Here is a 20,520-nt window from a genome sequence, read left to right on the forward strand (position 1 = left end):
GCGTCAGCAACCGCAACCACTTGAGGAGGAGAAGTTGCAATGTGCTTTGGCAGGCAAGAAACAAGAAACCACTGCTGGGTTTTGGAGTAATATCCCTGTTACAGAAACTCTCCCCAACTGGGTTTTGTCTTTTCTTGGCCAACGCGGGGGCAAGATTTCCAAAGTTTGTACTTTTACTGACAAATTAGGGGAATTAGTTCATCAGTGGCTTCCAGGAAGTCCATCTCTTGCACCAAAACCTGATCTGTGTCAGTGTCAGCCACGGCATCCAGCCCTGGCTAAATGCCACCAACAGTTCACAAGAGGGCTGAGCCTCATGCCTTTACAGAGAGGGAAGTAGTAAGAAAAGTTTAGGTAGTTACATCTCATAAAAAGACACCAGCCTGAGACACTTAAATAACATTCAAGCTGTTTCTTTTTTCCCCTGTATTTCCTAAACACCAGGGGTTTCCAAGGATGCCCTGGAACCCACAAATTCCCCAGTGCTCATGTATGTTTTTAGCTAAACATCTGACAACAAACATCAATGTCTCTATGAGAAATTCAATGGGGCACCACTGCTGAGAACGCTCAGGAACATCTCCCCATTACCTCATAATCACTAATTCACATCCCAGGGAATCCCCAATAACCCCTTTGCAGGCCAGCCCCCAGGCATGTCCAAACCCCAGCATGTGCCACCACCTTCCCACACCCCCCACGTGCCCAAGTGCCCCTCGTCCAGCCTCCACAGATGAAAGCCAGCATGCTTTCAACTGGATGGGTTTAGCAACGGGATAAACAGACACATAGGAGATGCAGATACCATAAAATAACAGAATCACAGAAAAGTTTTGGTTGCAAGGGACCTTAAAAAATCATGTTGTTTCAACCCCCCTGCCGTGGGCAGGGACACATTTCCCTAAACCAGGTTGCTCAAAGCCATATCCATCCTGGCCTTGAACACTTCCAGGGATGGGGCATCTGCAGCTTCTCTGAGCCATTGCCCCACCACCTTCAAAAAACAAAAGGATTTGTTCCTAACATCTAATCTAAATCTCCCCTCTTTCAGTTTAGAGGGGAGATTTGTCCCATCACCCGAAGCCCTTGTCAAAAGTCCCTCTTAAGCTCTCTTGCAACCCCTTTAGGTACTGGAAGGTGCCATAAGCTCACACTAGAGCCTTCTCTTTTCCAGGCTGAACAATCCCAATCCTCTCAGCTTTTCCTCACAGAAGAGGTTTTCCATCCCTCAACACCCATCAGCAGCATTATGTCATGGGACATCAAGATCCAGAGGCAGAAGAGGAGGACAAACAAAAAAGTAATGGGAGCAACGAAAGGAAGCGCTGACAGGCAGCCTTGTCTCTCTTCCTGCAAATCTTCCCCTTACCCCACTCCTTCCTCTCTGAATCCTGTTAATGGTCCATGTTCCCCTTCCTTCTCTTCCCCAGGAACTGGACCCTCCACAGCTCCAAAACTGGGTTAAGTAAACAAAACAAAATGGAAAAAAAAAAAAAAACCCCACAAACAAAAAACAACACTTCCTCCCCCCCACCAAAAACCCCAAACAACAAAACCAAAAACAACAACACCCACAGAACTGTCCCTTTTACACGTTATCTATTTTAAAGAACCTTTTCGAGCTACTTAACTGCAGTATTATTTTAAACACTCATTTTCAGCTGCTAGCTCAGTTTTGACAACAGAAAGGAACTGCTGCTTTTCCTTTTCAGGTTCATATATGGTAAAGAAATACCAGAAAGCCAAGGAAACAAGTATTTCCAAGCACTGAGGAGTTTCTTGCTTTCTTTTGGTTTTAGGTTTTTTTCCTAAGTGTCATTAAAAAAAACCCACCTAAACAAAACCATTACATTCAGGGTGCTGACCACAAGACTTTAAGCCAGGGAAACCTCACTAAATATTTTTAAAATGAAGGCTGCAAGAAAAGATAATACTCTAAGATATTTATAGGACTTTTATTTATTTGTAAATATATCACAAAAGTTGAAAACACAGAATTATTGTTTCTATTCTAACTTTGAAAAAATTAGGGTAGAAAGGAGAAAAAAAAAGCCTTAATATTTTACTAAGAGGAAGCTTTCTTGGAAGACCTCTCTCAGGAGCTCCTGTCAACTCATTCTTGCAGCTTCTTTGAAGCCACATCAACAACTATAATTTAATTTACTGTCCAGATAAAAGACATTTCCAAAGATGTGAGGGGAGGGAGAAGAGGTTTAATAGGGCATTCCCCGTTTAATTCAGTCCAGTTACCTGCTGTCTGTTTGGGCTCTAACTCCTGACAGCTCATCCTCCCCCAAACAACAGAGCTGCCTGCAGATAACAGCGTCCCAGATACCACAGGGGACGGGGGAGGGATGAGTGTCACTGCCCACACACGCAAAGGACCCTGTAACATCCTTAAATTACAGCCAAAATGGATCGAATCACAGCAGGCACTGCCCAGACCTTGCACAAAAATGTGGCAAGCGTGGTCATGCTGGGAACAGGAGCTGAGCCTGGGGCACGGGATGCTCCTGCCAGAGGGTTTGGTTCAGCTCCCCTCCAGGGCCCTCGGAAGAGAAGGAGCAGAAAAAGAAACAAGCATAAAGCATTGCAAGCATCCACCCCCAAACAGCCACCTGGGAGACAGATAAATTAAAAGGCCTTATCAGGCATGGTTTTAAGGACTAATGACTAATGGCAAATTGTCCCTGGGACTCCAACAAGTGAGTCAGAGAAACCTCAAATGGTTTGGGTTGGAAGGGACCTTATAGGTCATCTAATTTCAACCCCTCCCCACCACAGGAAGGGACACCTTCCACTAGATCAGGTTGCTCCAAGCCTCTTCCAACCTGGCCTTGAACACTTCCAGGGATGGGGCATCCACAATGTCTCTGGGCAATGGAGAGGATTGTATCCTTCATGGGGAGAAGGCAAGGACAGGTTTCTCGAGTTCCAGTTAGGCTCCTCCAGCTGTGAAGAGCAACAAACACTTGGGGAGGGGAAGAGTTCATTGCAAACACAGATGGATCAATAGGACCATCACAGCAGGACAACCTCCCCAGTGATGGAGATGCTGCAGGAGGGTCCCTATTCACAGCCCCCATCACCCCTCTCCTCTCCTGGCAGGCAGGATGACAGGTTGGTTGGCATGTGAGTGGTGGTTACAGCCTTCTCCTCTACTGAACTATGAACACCAAGTTCAGGCTACCCTGCCCAGCAAACTGGAGATAAAAATCTGTAAAGATATCTAATCTATACTGGAGCCTGGATTTCCTGCCCAGCACTGCTGACAAGCTCAGCAGCAGCGCCCATAAAAACACCCTGGCAAAATCCCTGCACGCACACAAACAAAAAAAGCCACTAGGCTCAGCTGCTTTTGTCCTGATAAATGAGGAAACATTTACTGAAGCCGGAACAGACAATTTCTTGTAAAGAGAAAGAAAGGTGGAGAGAGCACAACCAAAAAAAAAAAAAAAAAAAAAGAAGGGTAAATAAAAACCCATAAACCGAGCCCATGCACCACTTGCTACTGGCCATGTTTCACATTAGGAGAAACCTCCTGCAAACACCACATTTGGGCACTGTGCAAACCAAGAAGGACACAGAGATGAAGAAAAGGTGACCAACATGATGCAGGGCTAAGTCCAGCATCTTATAGGAGGTACCTGATCCCGCAGCCTTGTGGATCTGAGGGCCAATGAACCCACCAGGCAACCAAAGTGAACAGAGCTGCCTTAATCACTGGTGGTGTTCTAGCACAGGGTAGGGATGACATTTTAGAGCTGACATAGGAATGCTCTATAAAATTTATCTTTCCTGGGAACATTTCACCAACTGCAAGTTGCTCAGGGGGATCAACCACATCCTGCTCTTCATGGAAAGCCCCCAAAGGACCAGAACTCTGACATAACCCATCCTTCGAGCGATACCTTAACCTGCAGCACTAAGAGAGCCAATGGCAACAGAGTGGTACCAGAAAAAGACAAAAACATCCTTTGTTTGAAGAAAGTGAGCAATGACAAATGCTGCCACTGTCCAGCTGGAGAGAGCCAACCTGTCCCTGCAGATACAGCGGCATCAGTTCCTGCTCTGTTGTTCCTTCCCAGGATTTCTTGCTACCAAGTGAAGAGCTGGATTTTTGCTGTTACAGGCACATCCCTCAGGGACATTTAGAAGATGTAAAACATCACTTTTCATTTAAAGAAAAATATTTTCTGGCCTTCAAGGAATGGAAAAAGAAATACAGAAAAGCACAAAAACGTGATCAAGGTGCATTCTTGCATCTGAAACCCCAGGAAACAAATAAAACCAACCCCGTTACATTTGTTGCCGTCTGCCTTCAATTCCCTCTATCTGACGCCAAGTCTGCAGGTTTCACTGGGAGGGAGGGAGAGAACAGGACAATGAACTCATCACTTCTAACACACTGAAAACAATCTGCTTCTTGGGCCTGTCTGTCCAGCGTGGTGATGGAAGGGAAGGAGCAGTAGTATTTCACACTCCCAAGTCCATGCTCTACATCCATAATCAGCTCTCCAGTACCTCTACAGGTTTCAGGAGAAGATCCAAGCAGATTTATAGGAGGCTGATTCTGGATTACTATCCCCAAGGAAATTTTCCTCCCAATACCCAAAGTCAGAGGTTGATTTATACCCAACCTATAATAGACTACATTCCTTAGAGACAACTCCTTGTCTTCAGCCCCTCTGCTATGGCTGCAACTGGAGGTTTGGTTTGTTTTAACAGTGGTAGAGTTTATAAATACTGAAAGCAGCACTCAATTTAGGCTGGAGACAGTTAAACTACCTTAGACCAACAGGATGCCACACAGTAAGGAACAGTAATGAGATGATGACACTTTCATAACCTAAAGCTTTCACTAAAAACTCGCAGTCCAAGGAAGCTCAGCCCTTCAGAGCAGAAATGTTCAGTTCTCCTAATTGCTCAGAGAGCAAATTTTTCCATGAACCAGTGAATCCAGGGGAGAGCTCCTGAAGAGCACTTGTACCCATTAGACAGAAACTGGGGAAGTATCAGCTGGGGGGTTGTAAATGAGGTGGTGCTCAACTCATTTCAAATGCCACTGAGCACCTCAGCGTGCACCACACAGTGAGGAGCTGCCAGTGGTGGCACCAGCATGAGGTTGGGAGCCCTTGGTAAGCAGATTCAGGGAAAAGCGGGACTCCTGAAAAGAAAGTTGCTGGATACCAGAAGCTCCTGGATAGAGCTTTCCCCATCTTCAAGCGCAACACATTCTCTTTTCCCGTTTTCACTTGTTTTTAAAGGCATAACATCTGAGCAGAGCCACAGCCCGTGCACCAAGCAACTGCAAAACTAGGCAGTGGTTGTCACAGCATCTGTGCTTGAGGTGAAGGTATTTATTATTAAAATAATAACACCTGTAGGTCTCTACCTCCCTGCATGGGAATGCTGAAGTGATCTAGAACTCCACATACAATCACCTGTCCTTGGGGGTCAGGGACCACAGACTTTGACTTTCCCAAACATCACCAAGGGTCCAAGCACTGCTCCCATAGAGCAGTCTCTCTGCACCTGTGCATGCAAATAACAGCACTTTCACACCCCACCAGGCTGGTACTCTCAGATTATCATCTTCAAGATGCATGAAAGTGAAGCTGGCAGGGATATTACAGAAGAAAATCCTCTACAGTGATGATTCCATACTGCTGTTCCTGCCTCTGGAAGTGCTTCTAGTGCTGGTGAGTATCTCAAGGACACAGGTACTCCCAGTACATCATCCACCCAAACATAGGTAATGAAAAACCATCCAAAATCTTGAGAAGGAAGCTCTGCTAAAGCACAAATCTAACTTTTATAGCTGTGCAAAATCAGATCTGACTGCCAGTAACTAGGGAAGATCCATTTATCTATCCAGCTAGAAAAATATCTGCTGGTAAAAGGAATAGCAATCAAACAAAGAAATGGCAAGCACTGGCTATGTTTTACAATGCACAAGTCAGAGCCACAAAAATACATTCCTGGGAGTGCCAACATCCCAATGAAAACAAATTCCAGAACACAAAAAAGGGATAAAAGCACAATATAAACCTCTTTCTTTCCCCCACAATTCTGCTCTGTGACCATGTGCCACAGTGTCCTAGTTAGGACAGCTGAGACCAGTTCATCATGGTATGGGTGTAACCCAAAACTGTGTATTCTATAGCCTTCCATGCCATTTTCCAGAAACTGTTGTCAATAGACTATTGGAACCCTCTGCCCATAGAGCCTGACTCCTCAGGCTATAAACTAGGTGTTAAGAGGCCTGTGAGATAGGAGGATGCTCTTGTCCTCAGACCCTTTGTGGAACTCCCCACCCTGAGGGAAGTATTGAGCATTCCTGCCTGAACTGGAGAATATATAATCTTGGAGTCTTGGAACATTTTTAACCACTCGTGGGATCCAGAGGAAGACTGCAGCTCATCACTCTCAACCAGACTGAGACCACCACCCTCAGCTTGACTGCAATCACCACTTTTGACCAGACTGCAACAGCTCTCCCACCAGCAGGTTTTTTTTTCCCCTCTCCCTTTACTTTGGACTCAAGCGGGGCCCAAGGAACACCACTTTGTTCATGCCCTGGGGTACTGGGTTATATATTTGGGTTTTGTGGGTTAAGACCAATTGTTTGTTTGTATGATTGTACTTACTGTATTATTTTAATAAATTGTTATTCTGACTTATAATCTCTCCTTTGAGTTGGGTTCATTTCCCCTGCTGGTTAACTCTTAAACCAGCACACACAGAAACAGAAATCTGACTTGGGTTGAAGGAGGTTTTTTTCCCCAAAAAAAGCAATTAAAACTCTTTTGTTTGGGTTTAAAGAAAAAGTAATGCCAACCACTAATAAACTTTGAGTTCGTGAAGTTTCGTATATTTTTTCAATGTTTAAGAGCACAAAACAAACCGAGCAGCTGCTCTTTCCAGAATGTCTCCTCCTGCTTCTCAACACAAGATGAGGAGGAGGTTGAACTTCCCAGCTCTCATAATCACTGTCACAAACGGGAACCTTCTGAGCAAAGAACACCCCAAAAAGAGGAAACCAGAAACTTTTCATCCCACATCATTTTCAGACCCTTCTCCTTCATGTAGTTCGTGAAGCAGGAAAAGAAAAGGAAGCCGTAACACAAACTCGGATACAGTAGTACATTTAAGAAAGCAAAGCACCAAGATTGATTAGAGTCTTTCACTGCTTTAATAAAGAGCCTAATGATGTCCAAATTATAGCAAAGCTCAATTGTGTAACCAAGGAGCCAAGATTTCATCCTTGATAAGGACATGGATTTCTGTCTCACAGGAGAAGCCTGCAGTTCACTAACAAAGATGACCTTTTATATTATACCCTTCAAGGCCACAATTAGCTGGAGAAATACTGTACTAACTTGGCAACATGAGTTTTTGTACACTGTGCTAATTTTTAGCAAAACCTTGCCAAGACCATTACCATCTTCTAACGAGACAAAAAAAAATACAAATACAAAACCCACTGCTCTCCAGACCCAAATTACTTTCCACAATTCAATGCAGTTTTAATTAAGATGATTAAATTACAGCAAAAATGATTAAGATGATATCCCGCAGCAAAGCACTAAAGGTATAACACCTTAATACAGAAGAACCTGGCAAACACATATTAATGATAAAGTATTCATGAAAAGCTAGAATTTTACACATGAACCAATTTTACATCACTCAAACAATACCTTGGGAGATATTTGTCACAAGTAAAAAAACAGTGACATCCATCAACAGAGCACAGTTTTTCCAAGACTATACAGAAAGAAATCTACACAGGAAAAAATTGAAAAGGCTACAATTACTTTGACAATGTTTCTACAGCTCAAAGGAATTTGGGGGTTGAAATAAATGGTTTCCTTCTCCTTCCCAGGGCTCCCAAAATCAATTTTATATATAATTCTTTCATTTTTTTCTTTTTTCTTTTTTTTTTTTTTTTAACAGAAGTCAGATCAGAAGTGCATGTGAAATCAGGTCACTGCAATAATCATGTACATGGTACATTTCCACTATTGCCTATTAACTATGAGGTTTAAATGAATGAGGAAAGTCTCAGATCCATATTTCACCAGTGGAAATTATTAATATAAACATAGCACTGTTCAGGTTTTAACCTTACCATCCAACTGGGCCTACCCGCCTTTGGAGAAGGGTAAATGGCATTAAATTAACAGACAGGGTTCAAAAGGCAGCTACATGGAAGCATGGATTCCTTTAAGACCTGGAAAAGGATCCTGCTCTGGACTTCAGATAGTTGTTGTGGTGCTTCAGCACTGGATAAATTCAAGCCTGTGATCTTGAAGAAGTGGTAGCTTCAGTGTCTTTTTAAAAAAAGCTGTGCCGCTTTTATGAAGAGAAGTTAAAAACCAGCTTATTTCCAGGTGAAATCTTCTGGAAAACCTCCACAGGGGCAGAGGGAAATGACAGAAAATGGTAAGAGAGATTTGCAAAGAGGTGGATGTAACCCCAGACTTTCTTAAAAGTTGTGTCTGAATACATGAGAAGGTACCAAGTAATGAAGGTTTGCCTTGCTCTGGACCTCTCTGCCTCCAAGACTGACCCACACCAGGGGGTTTTGCAGAGTTAACTACATTGGCATAAAGCCCTACAATGTAGATCCATTCCCAAAATGCTGCTACACTTTCCATCTGAGAATCCTTTGGGGCTATTTGCTTGTTCACACAAGAGACCTGTTAGCTCTCAAAATGGGGAGATTTCACTAAAAATTAAAAGGAAAGAAGAAAAGAAATCTGCATGTTCCATTGCATGGCCATACTAAGGAGCTACTAACGACCCCCTAGAATCACCCAACTGCTCAGAGATTCAGGACACAAAAACCCTGAAAAGTTCGCAAAGAATAAGTGCATTAGAGAAACTTAATGATTTGATTTTGGTTTTTTATTAATATAGCTCCGAATGCCCAGCCAACAGAAGGCTTCCTCTCAGTTGTAATGGATCTGATGAGAGGTGAGCCCCAGTCCAGGTGAGAGGTTAACTTTACAGTTTTCTTTAATAGAAGAAGAAAAGTCTAAATGGAGAGAGATAAAATTCCAACATAAATCCTCCACCAAGGCTGCTATGAAATAACTCTTTTGTTTAATTATTATGAGTTGGATCGGCAAACACTAGATCCCGATGGACAGAGAGCAGCTGTTACTATAACAGAAAGACATTCATCTTCCCTCCTCGGGACCCTGAAACTCTATCAACAATGCCTGTAAAATGACCCTCAGCTCCCCCCGCCCCACTCCGAGTTTTCGCTCGACTTTCATATTCAGACCTATTTTTAGCCAACTTTATTTTGTCGTACGACACTTCAAAGTTTTGCACATTAGCTATTTCAAAATCATTTCCGTGCACAAAAAGCACCGGGGACGTCAGCGGGGCGATTCTGGAGCACAGGCTGCGGGAACGGTGCGTCCCTAGCCCAGGGTTTCTTCTTTCATCAGCAATTCATTGAGAAGGAGCCTACAGACACAGTTACCCAGCCACATGCACTTGCATCTCACTTACCTAACAGGGTAGGAGTGGTCTCATTTACCTCTGAGGATTACAGTTACCTTGGAAGGGCTTCTTTTAGCTGTTACATAATAAATAGCCGATCGGTACAGGATTGCAGGGGAAAGGAAATTCTGTTACCAATAAAAAAAAAAAAAAAAAGCCAAGTTTCTCATGTTTGCTTTTAGCAGCGCTAACTCTGTCCCACTAGACGACAGCAGAAGCTATGTATCTACAGAAAATTATCTATAGCAATAAAAATTAGCTGTAAAAGACTTCCACAGTTATCTAAGGTATAATATAAATGTTTAAATACTCTCCAGGAATGGGCACATCCGGCCAAACTCCAGCTGATGTGAACAGGCACAGTGTCAGGGCATCAGGAGACAACAGCCCTGGGGACAGTACATTCAGTGGGTTGATTTTTTTTTTTTCCTTTCCTTTTTTCTTTTTGCATCCATCAAAATTCAGGCTGAATGAGCTTTGTGCCAGCAAGTTGGACCCACAAGAGGAGATGCCCAGTGACAGCAACTGTGCTCTTTGAAGGCTCCATCAGGAGCTGCTTGTCTTTATCACGTGCATAAAAAAGCCTGGAAATTGGGACCGGAGGGCCACTGTGTTGCTTCAAACACTCTAAAAGGTGATAAAAATCTACACAGGAATTTCTTGCTATAAATGTGCATGCTGATCCATAGGTCCCTGCTTCATGCTTTCACTTCAAGGTGTTCCAGGAGCCTGAGGAGGGGACTAAAGTATGTCTAAGTGAGGCAGAAAAACGACAGCAATCAGATAAAAATGTTCCTTGCTATGAGTTTTGTGTTGCTGGGGGGTTTTGGGGGTTTTTTTCTGTGTGTTTGGTTGTTTTGGGGGTTTGGTTTTCTTTTTAAGGGCATTTGTCTTTGAAATGTTTCAAAAGAAGCCAAGGAACATGGATGAGGCAGCTCAGTGGCACAGCATACCCCATGAGAGCATCCCCACCTGAGGGTCCACACCAGAGCTGGGCACTCACAACTCCACACCATGGACACCGGCAGACAGAGCTGACAACCCAGTAAGGCAGCACCAAGCACCAAATGCACCATCCTGCTCTTCTCAATCAGGTTGTGCTGAGCTTTTATGCATCCCAGGTTTCTTATGTAAACAGAAATTTCACAGCTGGAACCTGCTCCAGGTGTGTGAGCACCGGTGCCCATTGCCACCACCCAAACTCATTTTATAGGAGCTGAGCAGGTGAGTGTTTTCCGGCACAACTGCAACACGTATTTGGGAAAATGTCTTACCCGGGATGTAGGAACGTGCTTTAACAGAGACTCTCCTATAGAAACAAAAGTGCCTGATAAGCTGTGGGTGCACGTGAAAGCAAAGGATTATGAGTTCAAACTTTAGTGCACCCAAGAGCTGCCCAATAGCCGCCGCTGGCCTGTAACTGGATACTCCTGCCACAAAAACCCAAGGACAACTAACTGAATTTCTCAGCTTGCATGTATACAGGGGAATTAGCATTCTTAACCCATTGATTACTCTCAGGAACTACAGTGGCAATACAAATCCCACTGTATTTCAGTTGCCATACTGAGCAGAGAAAACGTAAAGACTCGGAGAAACGAGTGACCCACGTGCCGGCAGGTTGCATTGCCAAGGCTTGGTCGTCCCAAAAGTGAACTTGCCAGGACAAGGCTACCAGCAACATAACCACAAATCTGCACTTTGCTGAGCAGCTGCATCTCAAGTCAATTGCAGTTTCCCTCTGCTTAGCACAGGAGCTCCTGTAAATCCGTGTGGAAGTGTACAGGTCTGAAGCGAAGCCAATGCCTACTTGCACTTGAGCGCCTACAAAGCTCACGGCTCTTCCAAGACCAGTACCACTGTCTCCTCACAGCTTTCATATTGCAAAGCTCAGCTTGCTGCCTCAGAAAAAGGCCTGAACACCAACTGTGCAAAGCTTAAATGCCCTCCTTTCCTAGAGAAAGTATCGATGGCAAACAGAGCAACCAGAGAGGGGAGTTTTCAGACAGCTCAGACAAACTGTAGCAACAGCCTCCAGCCCACAGAAGCGACCCAGAGACTGCAAAACGTGAGAGCAGCGCTAAAAGGGCTTAAAAAGCCTGAAACAGTCCCATTTTCTGAAATGCTTTTAAAAAGTCACAAAAAGGAGACAAGGGTTTGATTGAACGTTTCTCCACTACGGACCCATGGTTGCATTCCTCCCTCCCCGGGAATTCAAAACCGTCTGTAGAGGTAAATTATGTATAAGCAAAATATTCCTAAAAGCCAAATTTTAAGAGTTGCACACATTACACGAAGCATTTTTAAATAGCTAATGTCAGAGGAAAGAAGGGTTAGCCACCTAGATTGACCATTTGATAGATCAGGCATAAATGGAGCTAACTTTATCCCTCTCATCCACTCAAAGGCTTATCATCTCACGCCTTGGAGCAATAAATTAGGAAGAAGCATTACATTAGCACTATTGGCACCACATAGAAATTTTAAAACTTCTGCTACCAGTTAGAAAGCAAGTACTATAATGGGAAAAAGCTTCAAATAAAAATAAATAAATAAATAAATAAATAAAGGCAGAGGCAATCACAGCACCTAAGACACTACAGTGTCAGCTACTATGGAATTTTTAAAATTACAGCCTTTGCCACTGTGGTTTGGGACTCATTCAGCACAGGTCTTGGATTTTGGGTTGGTCCGAAAAGCACCAGACACACGCTCATTTCTTCCAGTTTTTGTTTATTTCTCTATAAAACTGACAGCAATATGTTCCATTTCCAGATTTACTGGAGGAGGATTAACTCGCCCTCTGTGCTCCCATGAGCACCTTTTTCTCCTTCCATCGTCACACAAGGGTACATATTAGACATAAAGAATCCAGTTCAAAACCCACATCTAAATTTGTATGAGTATCCACTTCGATGAAAATTAATGTCCCTCAAATTGTAAAGCACTGCATCTTTTCATGAACAGGCTTTATTCCCTTCATTTAAAGAAGAGGCGCTCCTATACAGACACGTAACTCTGAGACTGAGAGAGGAGAAAGAAAACAAAATGATACCTCTGGCTTAATAAAACTACCAGAACATTCTATTTTTCCCAGCAAAATTAATTCAAGGTGGACAAAAAAGGATAACATGGTGGTCAGAGCACCAACCATGGACCGAAGAGGATGGGGACTAATGTCCTTGCCGTACCACTGACTTGCAAGATCTCAGAGATGTCACTCCCGCCAGGGAATACCTTGTAAACTTTTATTACAACCCATAAATTATGCACTATAGGAATAGGATGAAACATCCACAGATACAAGTTTTACTTTAACAGCTCCTGTGCAAACATTTTCAAAGGCTCATTTCAGCTGCTTAATACATCCCTGCTTCCCATACCCATCAGCAAGGCAAAAAAGGGTGTTTTAAGCCCAGGCTGCTTCTTGTCCTGCACCCAACCCTGCCTGCACCCAGGCCCATGCTCTGCTCCGAGCAGCCTCCTGCCTGCAGAGCTCTCCTAAGGTCCCAAATTGAATCTGCAGTGAAACGACACACCAATCTGGAAATTGCAGAATTATTAATGAGAACCAGGTCATTCACATCTTCCTCCAGCCAGGCACAAACAGGCTGCTCCTTCCTCTGTGTTTCTTTATACACACCTCGGTGCATGAGCCAGTCCCTGCTTGTGAGCACCCTAACCCAAAAGAAAAGGATCTTCCCAAGAACAAAAACACACCAACCACCTCCAGCACAGTCACCAAATTGAAAACCACATAAGGTGGACAGAGCCCACTACCAGATTAAAGCCTGACTTCACCCCACACAGAAACACTTCCTCACGTGGATTATTTTATTAGTATAGGTACAAAATATTGGTGTGACCTTGCGTGAGCCACTTCATGATGATGCAGCAGGGAGCCCTTGCACACAGTATCATTTTCTCACAGTTGGTCCCTGTGCTCAGTGTTTTTGGGGCAGAGACCTTCTCTCACCACAAACAGCACTTTGCAAAAGAGGAGCCGTATTTTTCCGAGGCACCTAGACACCAGTAACAGATTTTTTTCTTAAGTAGCATGATGGACCAATGCCACATGCAATAGCCTAATCAGAGTGAGACTCAAATACTGGCAAAATAAGAGGCACTTGTGTGCTAGGGGGAAGCATATTATTATTGTTTTACAGTGTACACTGACAATTGCTGCTCTTAACTTTTCATTTGAATTGAAGCTATACTGTAGTAAAGGAGGAAGATGACAGAGGGAAAAGAACATGAAATTGGTGAAAAAGACCAACAGTTATATTCAAATCTAAGCATAAAATGTGCTGCGTCTGCAGAATGCAGGCAGAGTGTTTCATCTTTAATTTACTTCTCTGCCCCTCAGACTACAGTGGCTCCAAGAAAACTTACAAGGGAGATTGGGGGGGGGAGGAGTGATGTATATTTTTTCAATATACCTTAAAGGAACAAATGACTAATGAGATACAAAATTATTTCAGAATGAAGTAATAATGAAGAGAAGAGATTAGACATTAGTTGATCCTCAATGGTTAATGGAGGGGAAAGGCAAGGGGAAGAGTAGAGCTTATACTGGTGAATGCTCCGGCCACAAACACCTCTCTTAAACACATCCAATTTCACTGATGTGAAAATCTCCACATGAGGGAACAGGCGAAAAAGAGCTTAAGTGGGAACAGGGTGCAGAATGCCAAGTGCTACACTGAATAATTCAGATCCAGGCAGTGCTATTGGCCAGGCAGGAAAATCACACTCCCCTGCTAGTTTTAAAATCAAAGGCCAAGGAGGGATAAAAGAGAAAGACAACACCTCTTTAAAGCAGAGATTACACTCTGCAGTTCCCATTTCCCAACTTCCCACAACGTTTTGTTACAGGGAGAGCGCTGGAGCCCGGGTGCTGCAGTACTGCCAAGGCACAGCACCTCGCTGCCTGCATCCCTGCCCACAGCTGTCTGAGGAACCTGGAAAAAGCTGCCACATGCCTTTTTGACACCACTCCTCCAGTCCAGCAGAAAGAGAAAGCCAACTCTACAGCAGGTACTGACCAACCCAAGTTGCATTTGCAAGACTTTCTCAGCACATGAGCAGTTCTCCAGTTGCCAAAGCTGAGGGTATGAGCCCACGAGGGCTTTCAACTGGGTCTAGATCACCACTGAACTCTAACAGGTTCTCTCCTCTACTGTCACGCTTCCCAAAGTTCAGGAACAGTTTTCCAGCACTAGCTGACAGGGCTGGAGACACAGATTTCCAGGCAACTGACAGGAGGCACCATAAGGAGGGGCCGTGCCCGGCACTGGGTGCGGTACTCTCTGGAGAAGGGGCATCCAGGGTCTTACCTTGCCTTGGCCTTGCACAACCAGAAGCAGGGGGTTACCAAGTCACTCTCACAACTTTTAGACTACTGTCCTGGGTGTGTTTGGTAGAAAGTTGTTATATTTTATTGGGCTTCAAAGATCCAGGGTTCCTAAAATCCCATTTAATTCTGATTATTCTACTGCAGCTCCACAAGGTCAGCTACTCTTAACACTGAATTTTAGAAATGCTTCTAAAAGCAGGTCCTGCAACATGACACTCAAAGCACATTACACTACAAGGCCCCAAACATGGAGTAACTTTGACTTCTGCTTATTTAATTTTAAAGGTGTTCCCAGCTTTCTAGGAACAGGCATCATGTGGGTAGAGCACACAAGCACACCTTTGCCAGGTGCCCAACCTCAAACCCTCTCTTGTCACTCACCTCCTTTGCTCTTGATAAATATAAATCCCTTGGTTCCTTTTACACCTGCAACACTTCTGCAGAGTGACCCACCCCATGGACAGGAATGATGCAAACCACAGCAGTGGGATTCCTGAGCTGGCCCCATCATCCCATTACACAAGTTCCAAAAGATGCGCCTCTTGGAACTTCTCTTCCCTCTCAACCTGTGCACTTGTCCTGCTTCCCAGAACTGGAAAAAGCCAGGAAATCCTTCTGGGGTGATCTGCAAAGCAAGGAGTGCATCCATGGGGGTGGGGGAAAATGGCGGGAGGGAAAGAAGAGATTAAAAACAAAACAGAACAAACAAACAAAAAGCACACAAAACAAAACCACACAACAACAACAAAAAAAAAGGGAAGGAAAAAAGAGTGAGGCTGGCCCATCTCTTTCTTCTCTACCATCTATTCAGAGTCAGCAGGGGAGGTCCACAACTGTTGCGTCATGTAAAGCACAAAAAAACCTGACAAGCGTGTTTTAGCTGATGGAGAGCAGAGTGGACAGGAGGCTGGTGACAGCTCGAACGCGGGCAGTGCGAGCCCTCCGCTTTAATTGGCTGCTTCTTCCTATCGCATCGAGCGAGCAGGAGCCTCGCAGCCTGCATGGGCTGCCCAAAGGCACAAGAAATGGCAGAAATTTCGGTGTGTAAATACTTTAGTTAACTCCCCAGGCTCAGGTTAGACCCTCGCAGTGGTGAAGGGATACAGAATTTTTAACCCTGCCTGATTCAGGAAACAAACAAACAACAAAAACAACAACAACAACAACAAAAAAAAAACAACCAAAGGAAAGATGCAGAAGATGCTTCGAAATGGAGAGTAGGGAGAAGGGGGGAGTTAAACCACAGGCTGTGCAGGACCTGGAGAGATGTTTATAAATAATGCCACTAAAAATAATACACTGCTCACTGGCACCTCAAACATAGCATTTTCTTCTCCACAGAACTCTGACAATGGTTATCGCAGCGGTATAATTATCTAGATTTGATGGCCGATTAAAAAAATATACATCCCAAACACCTGTTCAAGAGTTTTGTGTTTTTAAAGGCCATTGCCATTAACCTTGGGCCACGCACTTCATTGTGTTTAATTAGCAGGCTAATGAAGCCAGTTTTATTCCCTTTCTCAAGCACAAGAGAATAAATAGAAGACAGTGAAAGAGGAGACCAGATCCATTTGCAGCACAATGCACTGCTGCATGGCATTACTTAAACTTGCACCAAAATAAAAGTAATGTAATGGCTCGGAAAACATGTTAGCAATGCATTCTGCAAGACAACTCCTTTTACACCTCCTGTATTTTCCCAAGCTCATCGATTAAAACATGATTTCTGAACATTTGGGCTGCAGAGAATTTGCAAACAAAGGGCTAAAAATGAACATAATGTTTTCCTCAATGAATCCTCAGTACTCAAAAAAAAAAAATAAGCATAACAGATTTTTTTTTTTTAAGAACAGCAGCCCGTGCTTGCTTTGTTACAGTCAGCCAAGGTAGCGATGAGAAGCATCAACAATGGAGGTCAAGCGATTTTCGAAAAGCCCACCACTTTTGCACAGCCCTAACATGTACACACACAAAAGACATACTTCAAGCAAAGCCCAGTGCTCTGAATCCCAGCAACACATTCCAACTTTGGGTATCTGAGCTTGTTTTCTTTTTTTTTTTTTTTTGACTGAACAGCTTTAGTTAAAACTGGACAATGAAGATCATGTTGATAAACACTCATAAATATCAGAAGAAGGACAGAAAGGCTTTAAAAGAGAGAGAGGGATTTACAGAATTGCTAATGCACTGATTTAATGATTCAAGGGGACCTTTTCAAATAAACAGAATTAGACTAATTTTCTAGGGTTTCTTTATTGTATTTTCAGGGGGAGAAAAAGTCAGCATAGGTATGCCCTGTCAGATTATCCTTTTCATAACATGATACATTTAAGAAGCTTTCAGGGTTCATTTTTCTTAAAGCAATTGCTTTTTTTCCTCCAACTTAGATTTCAACCACTATATGCACAGAGCCATAGGATCAGGTTAAAAACCAAACCCAAGCCAAACAAAAACCCAACGCCATACCCAAAACAAAACCAAAAAATCCGGAAGCCATCTCTCCTTTTATTGAATCACCCGAGATAAAAGGATTCCAAGATATATGGAAAGAAAATACAATGACCATAAATCTCCTTTATGCACATAATAGAATTTTCCAGCCAGGAGAGCTGTTGTGATGAGAGCAACGCCGAGCACCAGGAATGTTGCTGGCACATACACACCCCCCCTCGCCTGCTCCTTCCAAAATACCTGCTCTCCTCGGCACTGCTATGTAAATACAAACCCGCACAACCCCCTTCCCAACACATGGAAACAAAGCTGCGTACAAGTGTCCCAGCGATCAGATAAAAAAACCCGAGCAGGCTTTGCTCACCAACACATTAATTTTTTTTTTTTAAATTTTTATTGCCCGCTCCCTTTTTATTGCCGCTCACACACACACACACACTTTCGGTGTGACTTAAAAAAAAAAATAAATAATGAAGCGCTGGCACTGTCGGTAATGGCAGAGGCAGGCGGTGGCAGCGCATATTTAATGGGCACTCGGAACAAAGGAAGCCCCGGCTGCAGGAGCGCCCCGGGGCCGGCTCCGCGCCCCGGCCCCGGCCCCGCCGGGCAGCGCCTTCCCCGGGGCGGGGGACACGGACACGCACACGCGGGGAACCCCCCCCCTCCCTCCCTACCCCCACCAGCTTTGCGATATAAGGAAGCCGTGATGGCAAAAAGCCGCCGGGAACTCCCCGGCTGCCCATCGCGGAGCGGGGCACGGCTACAGCATCGCTGCCTCCCGCAGCCTGCCCCCGGGAACCCCCGGACGCAAAGAGTCCCCCTCCTTCGTTTCTCGTCACCCTGCCGTGCCCCCCCAGCCCCGGGCCGGGAGATGGAGGGAACGGAGGGAAACGTAACAAGTCACTGCCCAGCGCCAGGGCGAGGGGCTGCGAGCTCAGCCCCGGGGGGGGTCGTGGTGACCAGGCAAGGGAGGGGGCAAAATTGCTGCCGCCCCTGTTTCCCCTGAGGGATATGCAGCGATAATAAAAAAGGAATAGGAAAAATAATAATAACAGAATCAAAAATTAAAAAAAAAAAAAGAGGGTAAGAGGGGAGCGCGGGGATTTCCAGCGTGCCCGCGTTTTCAGTGCTAGGGGGAGCAGAGGGGGTCTGACCCCTTCCCCGCCCCCCTCCTCCCGAGGGCTGCGGGATGGGGCACCCCATGGAGACCCCTCCCCGCCTCCCGAAGCGCTGCCCCGGATGCCTCCTCCTGCTCCCACGGCCGTGTCCGGGCTGTGGGCGAACTTCCACCCGCGTCCCTCGGCATAACGTGCACCTCGCAGGTTGGAGGTGAAGTTTGGGGACCAACCCAGGTCCGTAAAATAAACGGGATGAAGAACATACAAAACAAACACCCTCCGCCTCAGAAGCCTCCTCCCGAGGGATGCTCCCCCAGGCACCCCCTGCCCCGCACATCCCCTTTTTCCCAACTTTCTCCCAGCGGCGCCAGCCAGCCCCAAAGGGCTCGTTCCGTGCCAACCCCTACGGGACCGCGGCGTCCCGTGGGGCTGATGGGGAACCAGAGGGTGCCCTCGGGGCGGAGGGGGGTCCCTCACAACCCCCCACCCCGCGTTACACAACCGCAACCCGGCAGGAGCGGGGTGCACACATGGCCATTACCTGAGAGACCCCGCACCATTCCGGAGCGATCCCCAGGTCTCCTCCCGCTGCTCCCAACTTCTACACCCACGCAACTTCCTCGGCTTCCCCCCCACACGCCCCAGCCCAGAAGTAAATGCCCATTTTTACAAAGTTTCCTCGAGATCGCGCCGTGTTTACATAGCCATGAATTCCCACAGGCTGCCTGGAGGGAACAAAAAGCAGCTCGGGGAAGGCTTGTCCTGCGAGTAGGGAGAAAACGGAGAGGGAGGGCGAGGCGATGGAAAGCAAAATAATAATCATAATAACAATAAAGGAAATTAAGCCGATAGCAGCGGTGGGGGGATTCCCCAGCTCGGGTGCTCTGCTGTGTAGGGTGGCTGCAAATAGCCGCACGGCCCATTCAATTCTGCATTTGGAGACGCGACCGAGAGCCCGAGCGGGAGGTAAACACGCCGAAAGGCTCTTACCTGCACAGAAAGTTCCCCAGAGCACGGCGAAAGTCAGCCACGAAGCAAACATAGTCCTTTACTTTTTTTTTTTCTTCCTCGCGTGCACCTCTATCCCCAAGGGAAACAAAAATAAAAATAAAAAGATCGAGCGCGTGAAAAGAGGGGGGAGAAGCGCGGCTCTGCCCTCCCTCTCGCTCTCAAAAAGAAAAAATGAAGAAAAAAATCCTGGGGGTAGGGGGAAAAAAAAAAAAGGAGAGAGAAAATCGGATTTAATTCCTTCGCAGTCGCAAAATGTATCCAGTGGAGACGAACAGCCAGGGGACGGTTCGACCTGCTCCTGCCCGGCCCACGGTTCGCTCCCAGCTTTCCAAGAGTTTCTTTCCCTGGGCTTTTGTGCTGGGAGCGCGGCGTGCACCACACACCGACTCCCCCACCTCCTACTCCTCCTCCTTCTCTTCCCCTTCCCCCTCCTCCTCCTCCCAACCCAGCCCCTCCGGCTCCCCCAGCAGCGAGGGGTGAGCGCACACACGCACACGCCCCCCCCCTCCCACCCCCCCGAACCCAACCCCCCCACACGCCGCGGGTTCCCGCGCAATGCACGCGCAGGATTTGGTCTTTCCCCCCCCCCCTCTTTTTCCCGCACACACCCGCGCATTCCACACCCACCGTTTCACCCCCCTCCCAACCCCCGCGCAACCCACGCGCGCTCCCCGCGCCGGCAGCGAGCGGGGAACCGGGACCGGGACCGTGCGCGGTGGTACCGACCCCGCATCCCGGGCGGCTGCGGAGCGGCAGGCAAGGGCCGGCGGAGGGGCTGCGGGGCGGCGGTGCGGGGCCGGAGGAGGAGGAGGAGGAGGAGGAGGAGGAGGCGGCGGGGGGCCGCGGCATCGCGGGCTGCGCGGGGCGCGGGGCGGCGGGAGCGGGGGCGCGGCGGGAGGTGCCATGTGCGGGATGGGCAGGCGGGAAAAAAAAACAAAGCGGGGGGGGAGAGGGGAGGGCGAGAAAGGGAGGTTTGTTGCGGTTTGGCGGGTTTTTTTTTGTTGTTGTTGTTTTGTTTTTTTTTTTTTTTTTTTTTTTTAAAAAAAAAAAAAAAAAAAAAAA

At 46.1% G+C, this 20,520-nt stretch overlaps 1 protein-coding gene across 1 annotated transcript in view; it reads right to left on the reverse strand.

Moving 5' to 3' along the window:
* ACVR2B (activin A receptor type 2B) overlaps positions 1 to 19,844 on the reverse strand; it is a 109,922-nt gene extending 90,078 nt beyond the window's left edge. Inside the window, exon 1 of the mRNA XM_017826511.1 lies at positions 19,438 to 19,844. Coding sequence (XP_017682000.1) covers positions 19,438 to 19,489 — 52 coding nt within the window. The 5' untranslated portion in view covers positions 19,490 to 19,844. The remainder of the gene's footprint in view (positions 1 to 19,437) is intronic.
* Between the last annotated feature and the right edge of the window lie 676 nt (positions 19,845 to 20,520).

Source organism: Lepidothrix coronata, unplaced genomic scaffold, assembly GCF_001604755.1.
Source record: "Lepidothrix coronata isolate B3197 unplaced genomic scaffold, Lepidothrix_coronata-1.0 Scaffold128, whole genome shotgun sequence".
Lineage (NCBI taxonomy): Eukaryota > Metazoa > Chordata > Aves > Passeriformes > Pipridae > Lepidothrix > Lepidothrix coronata.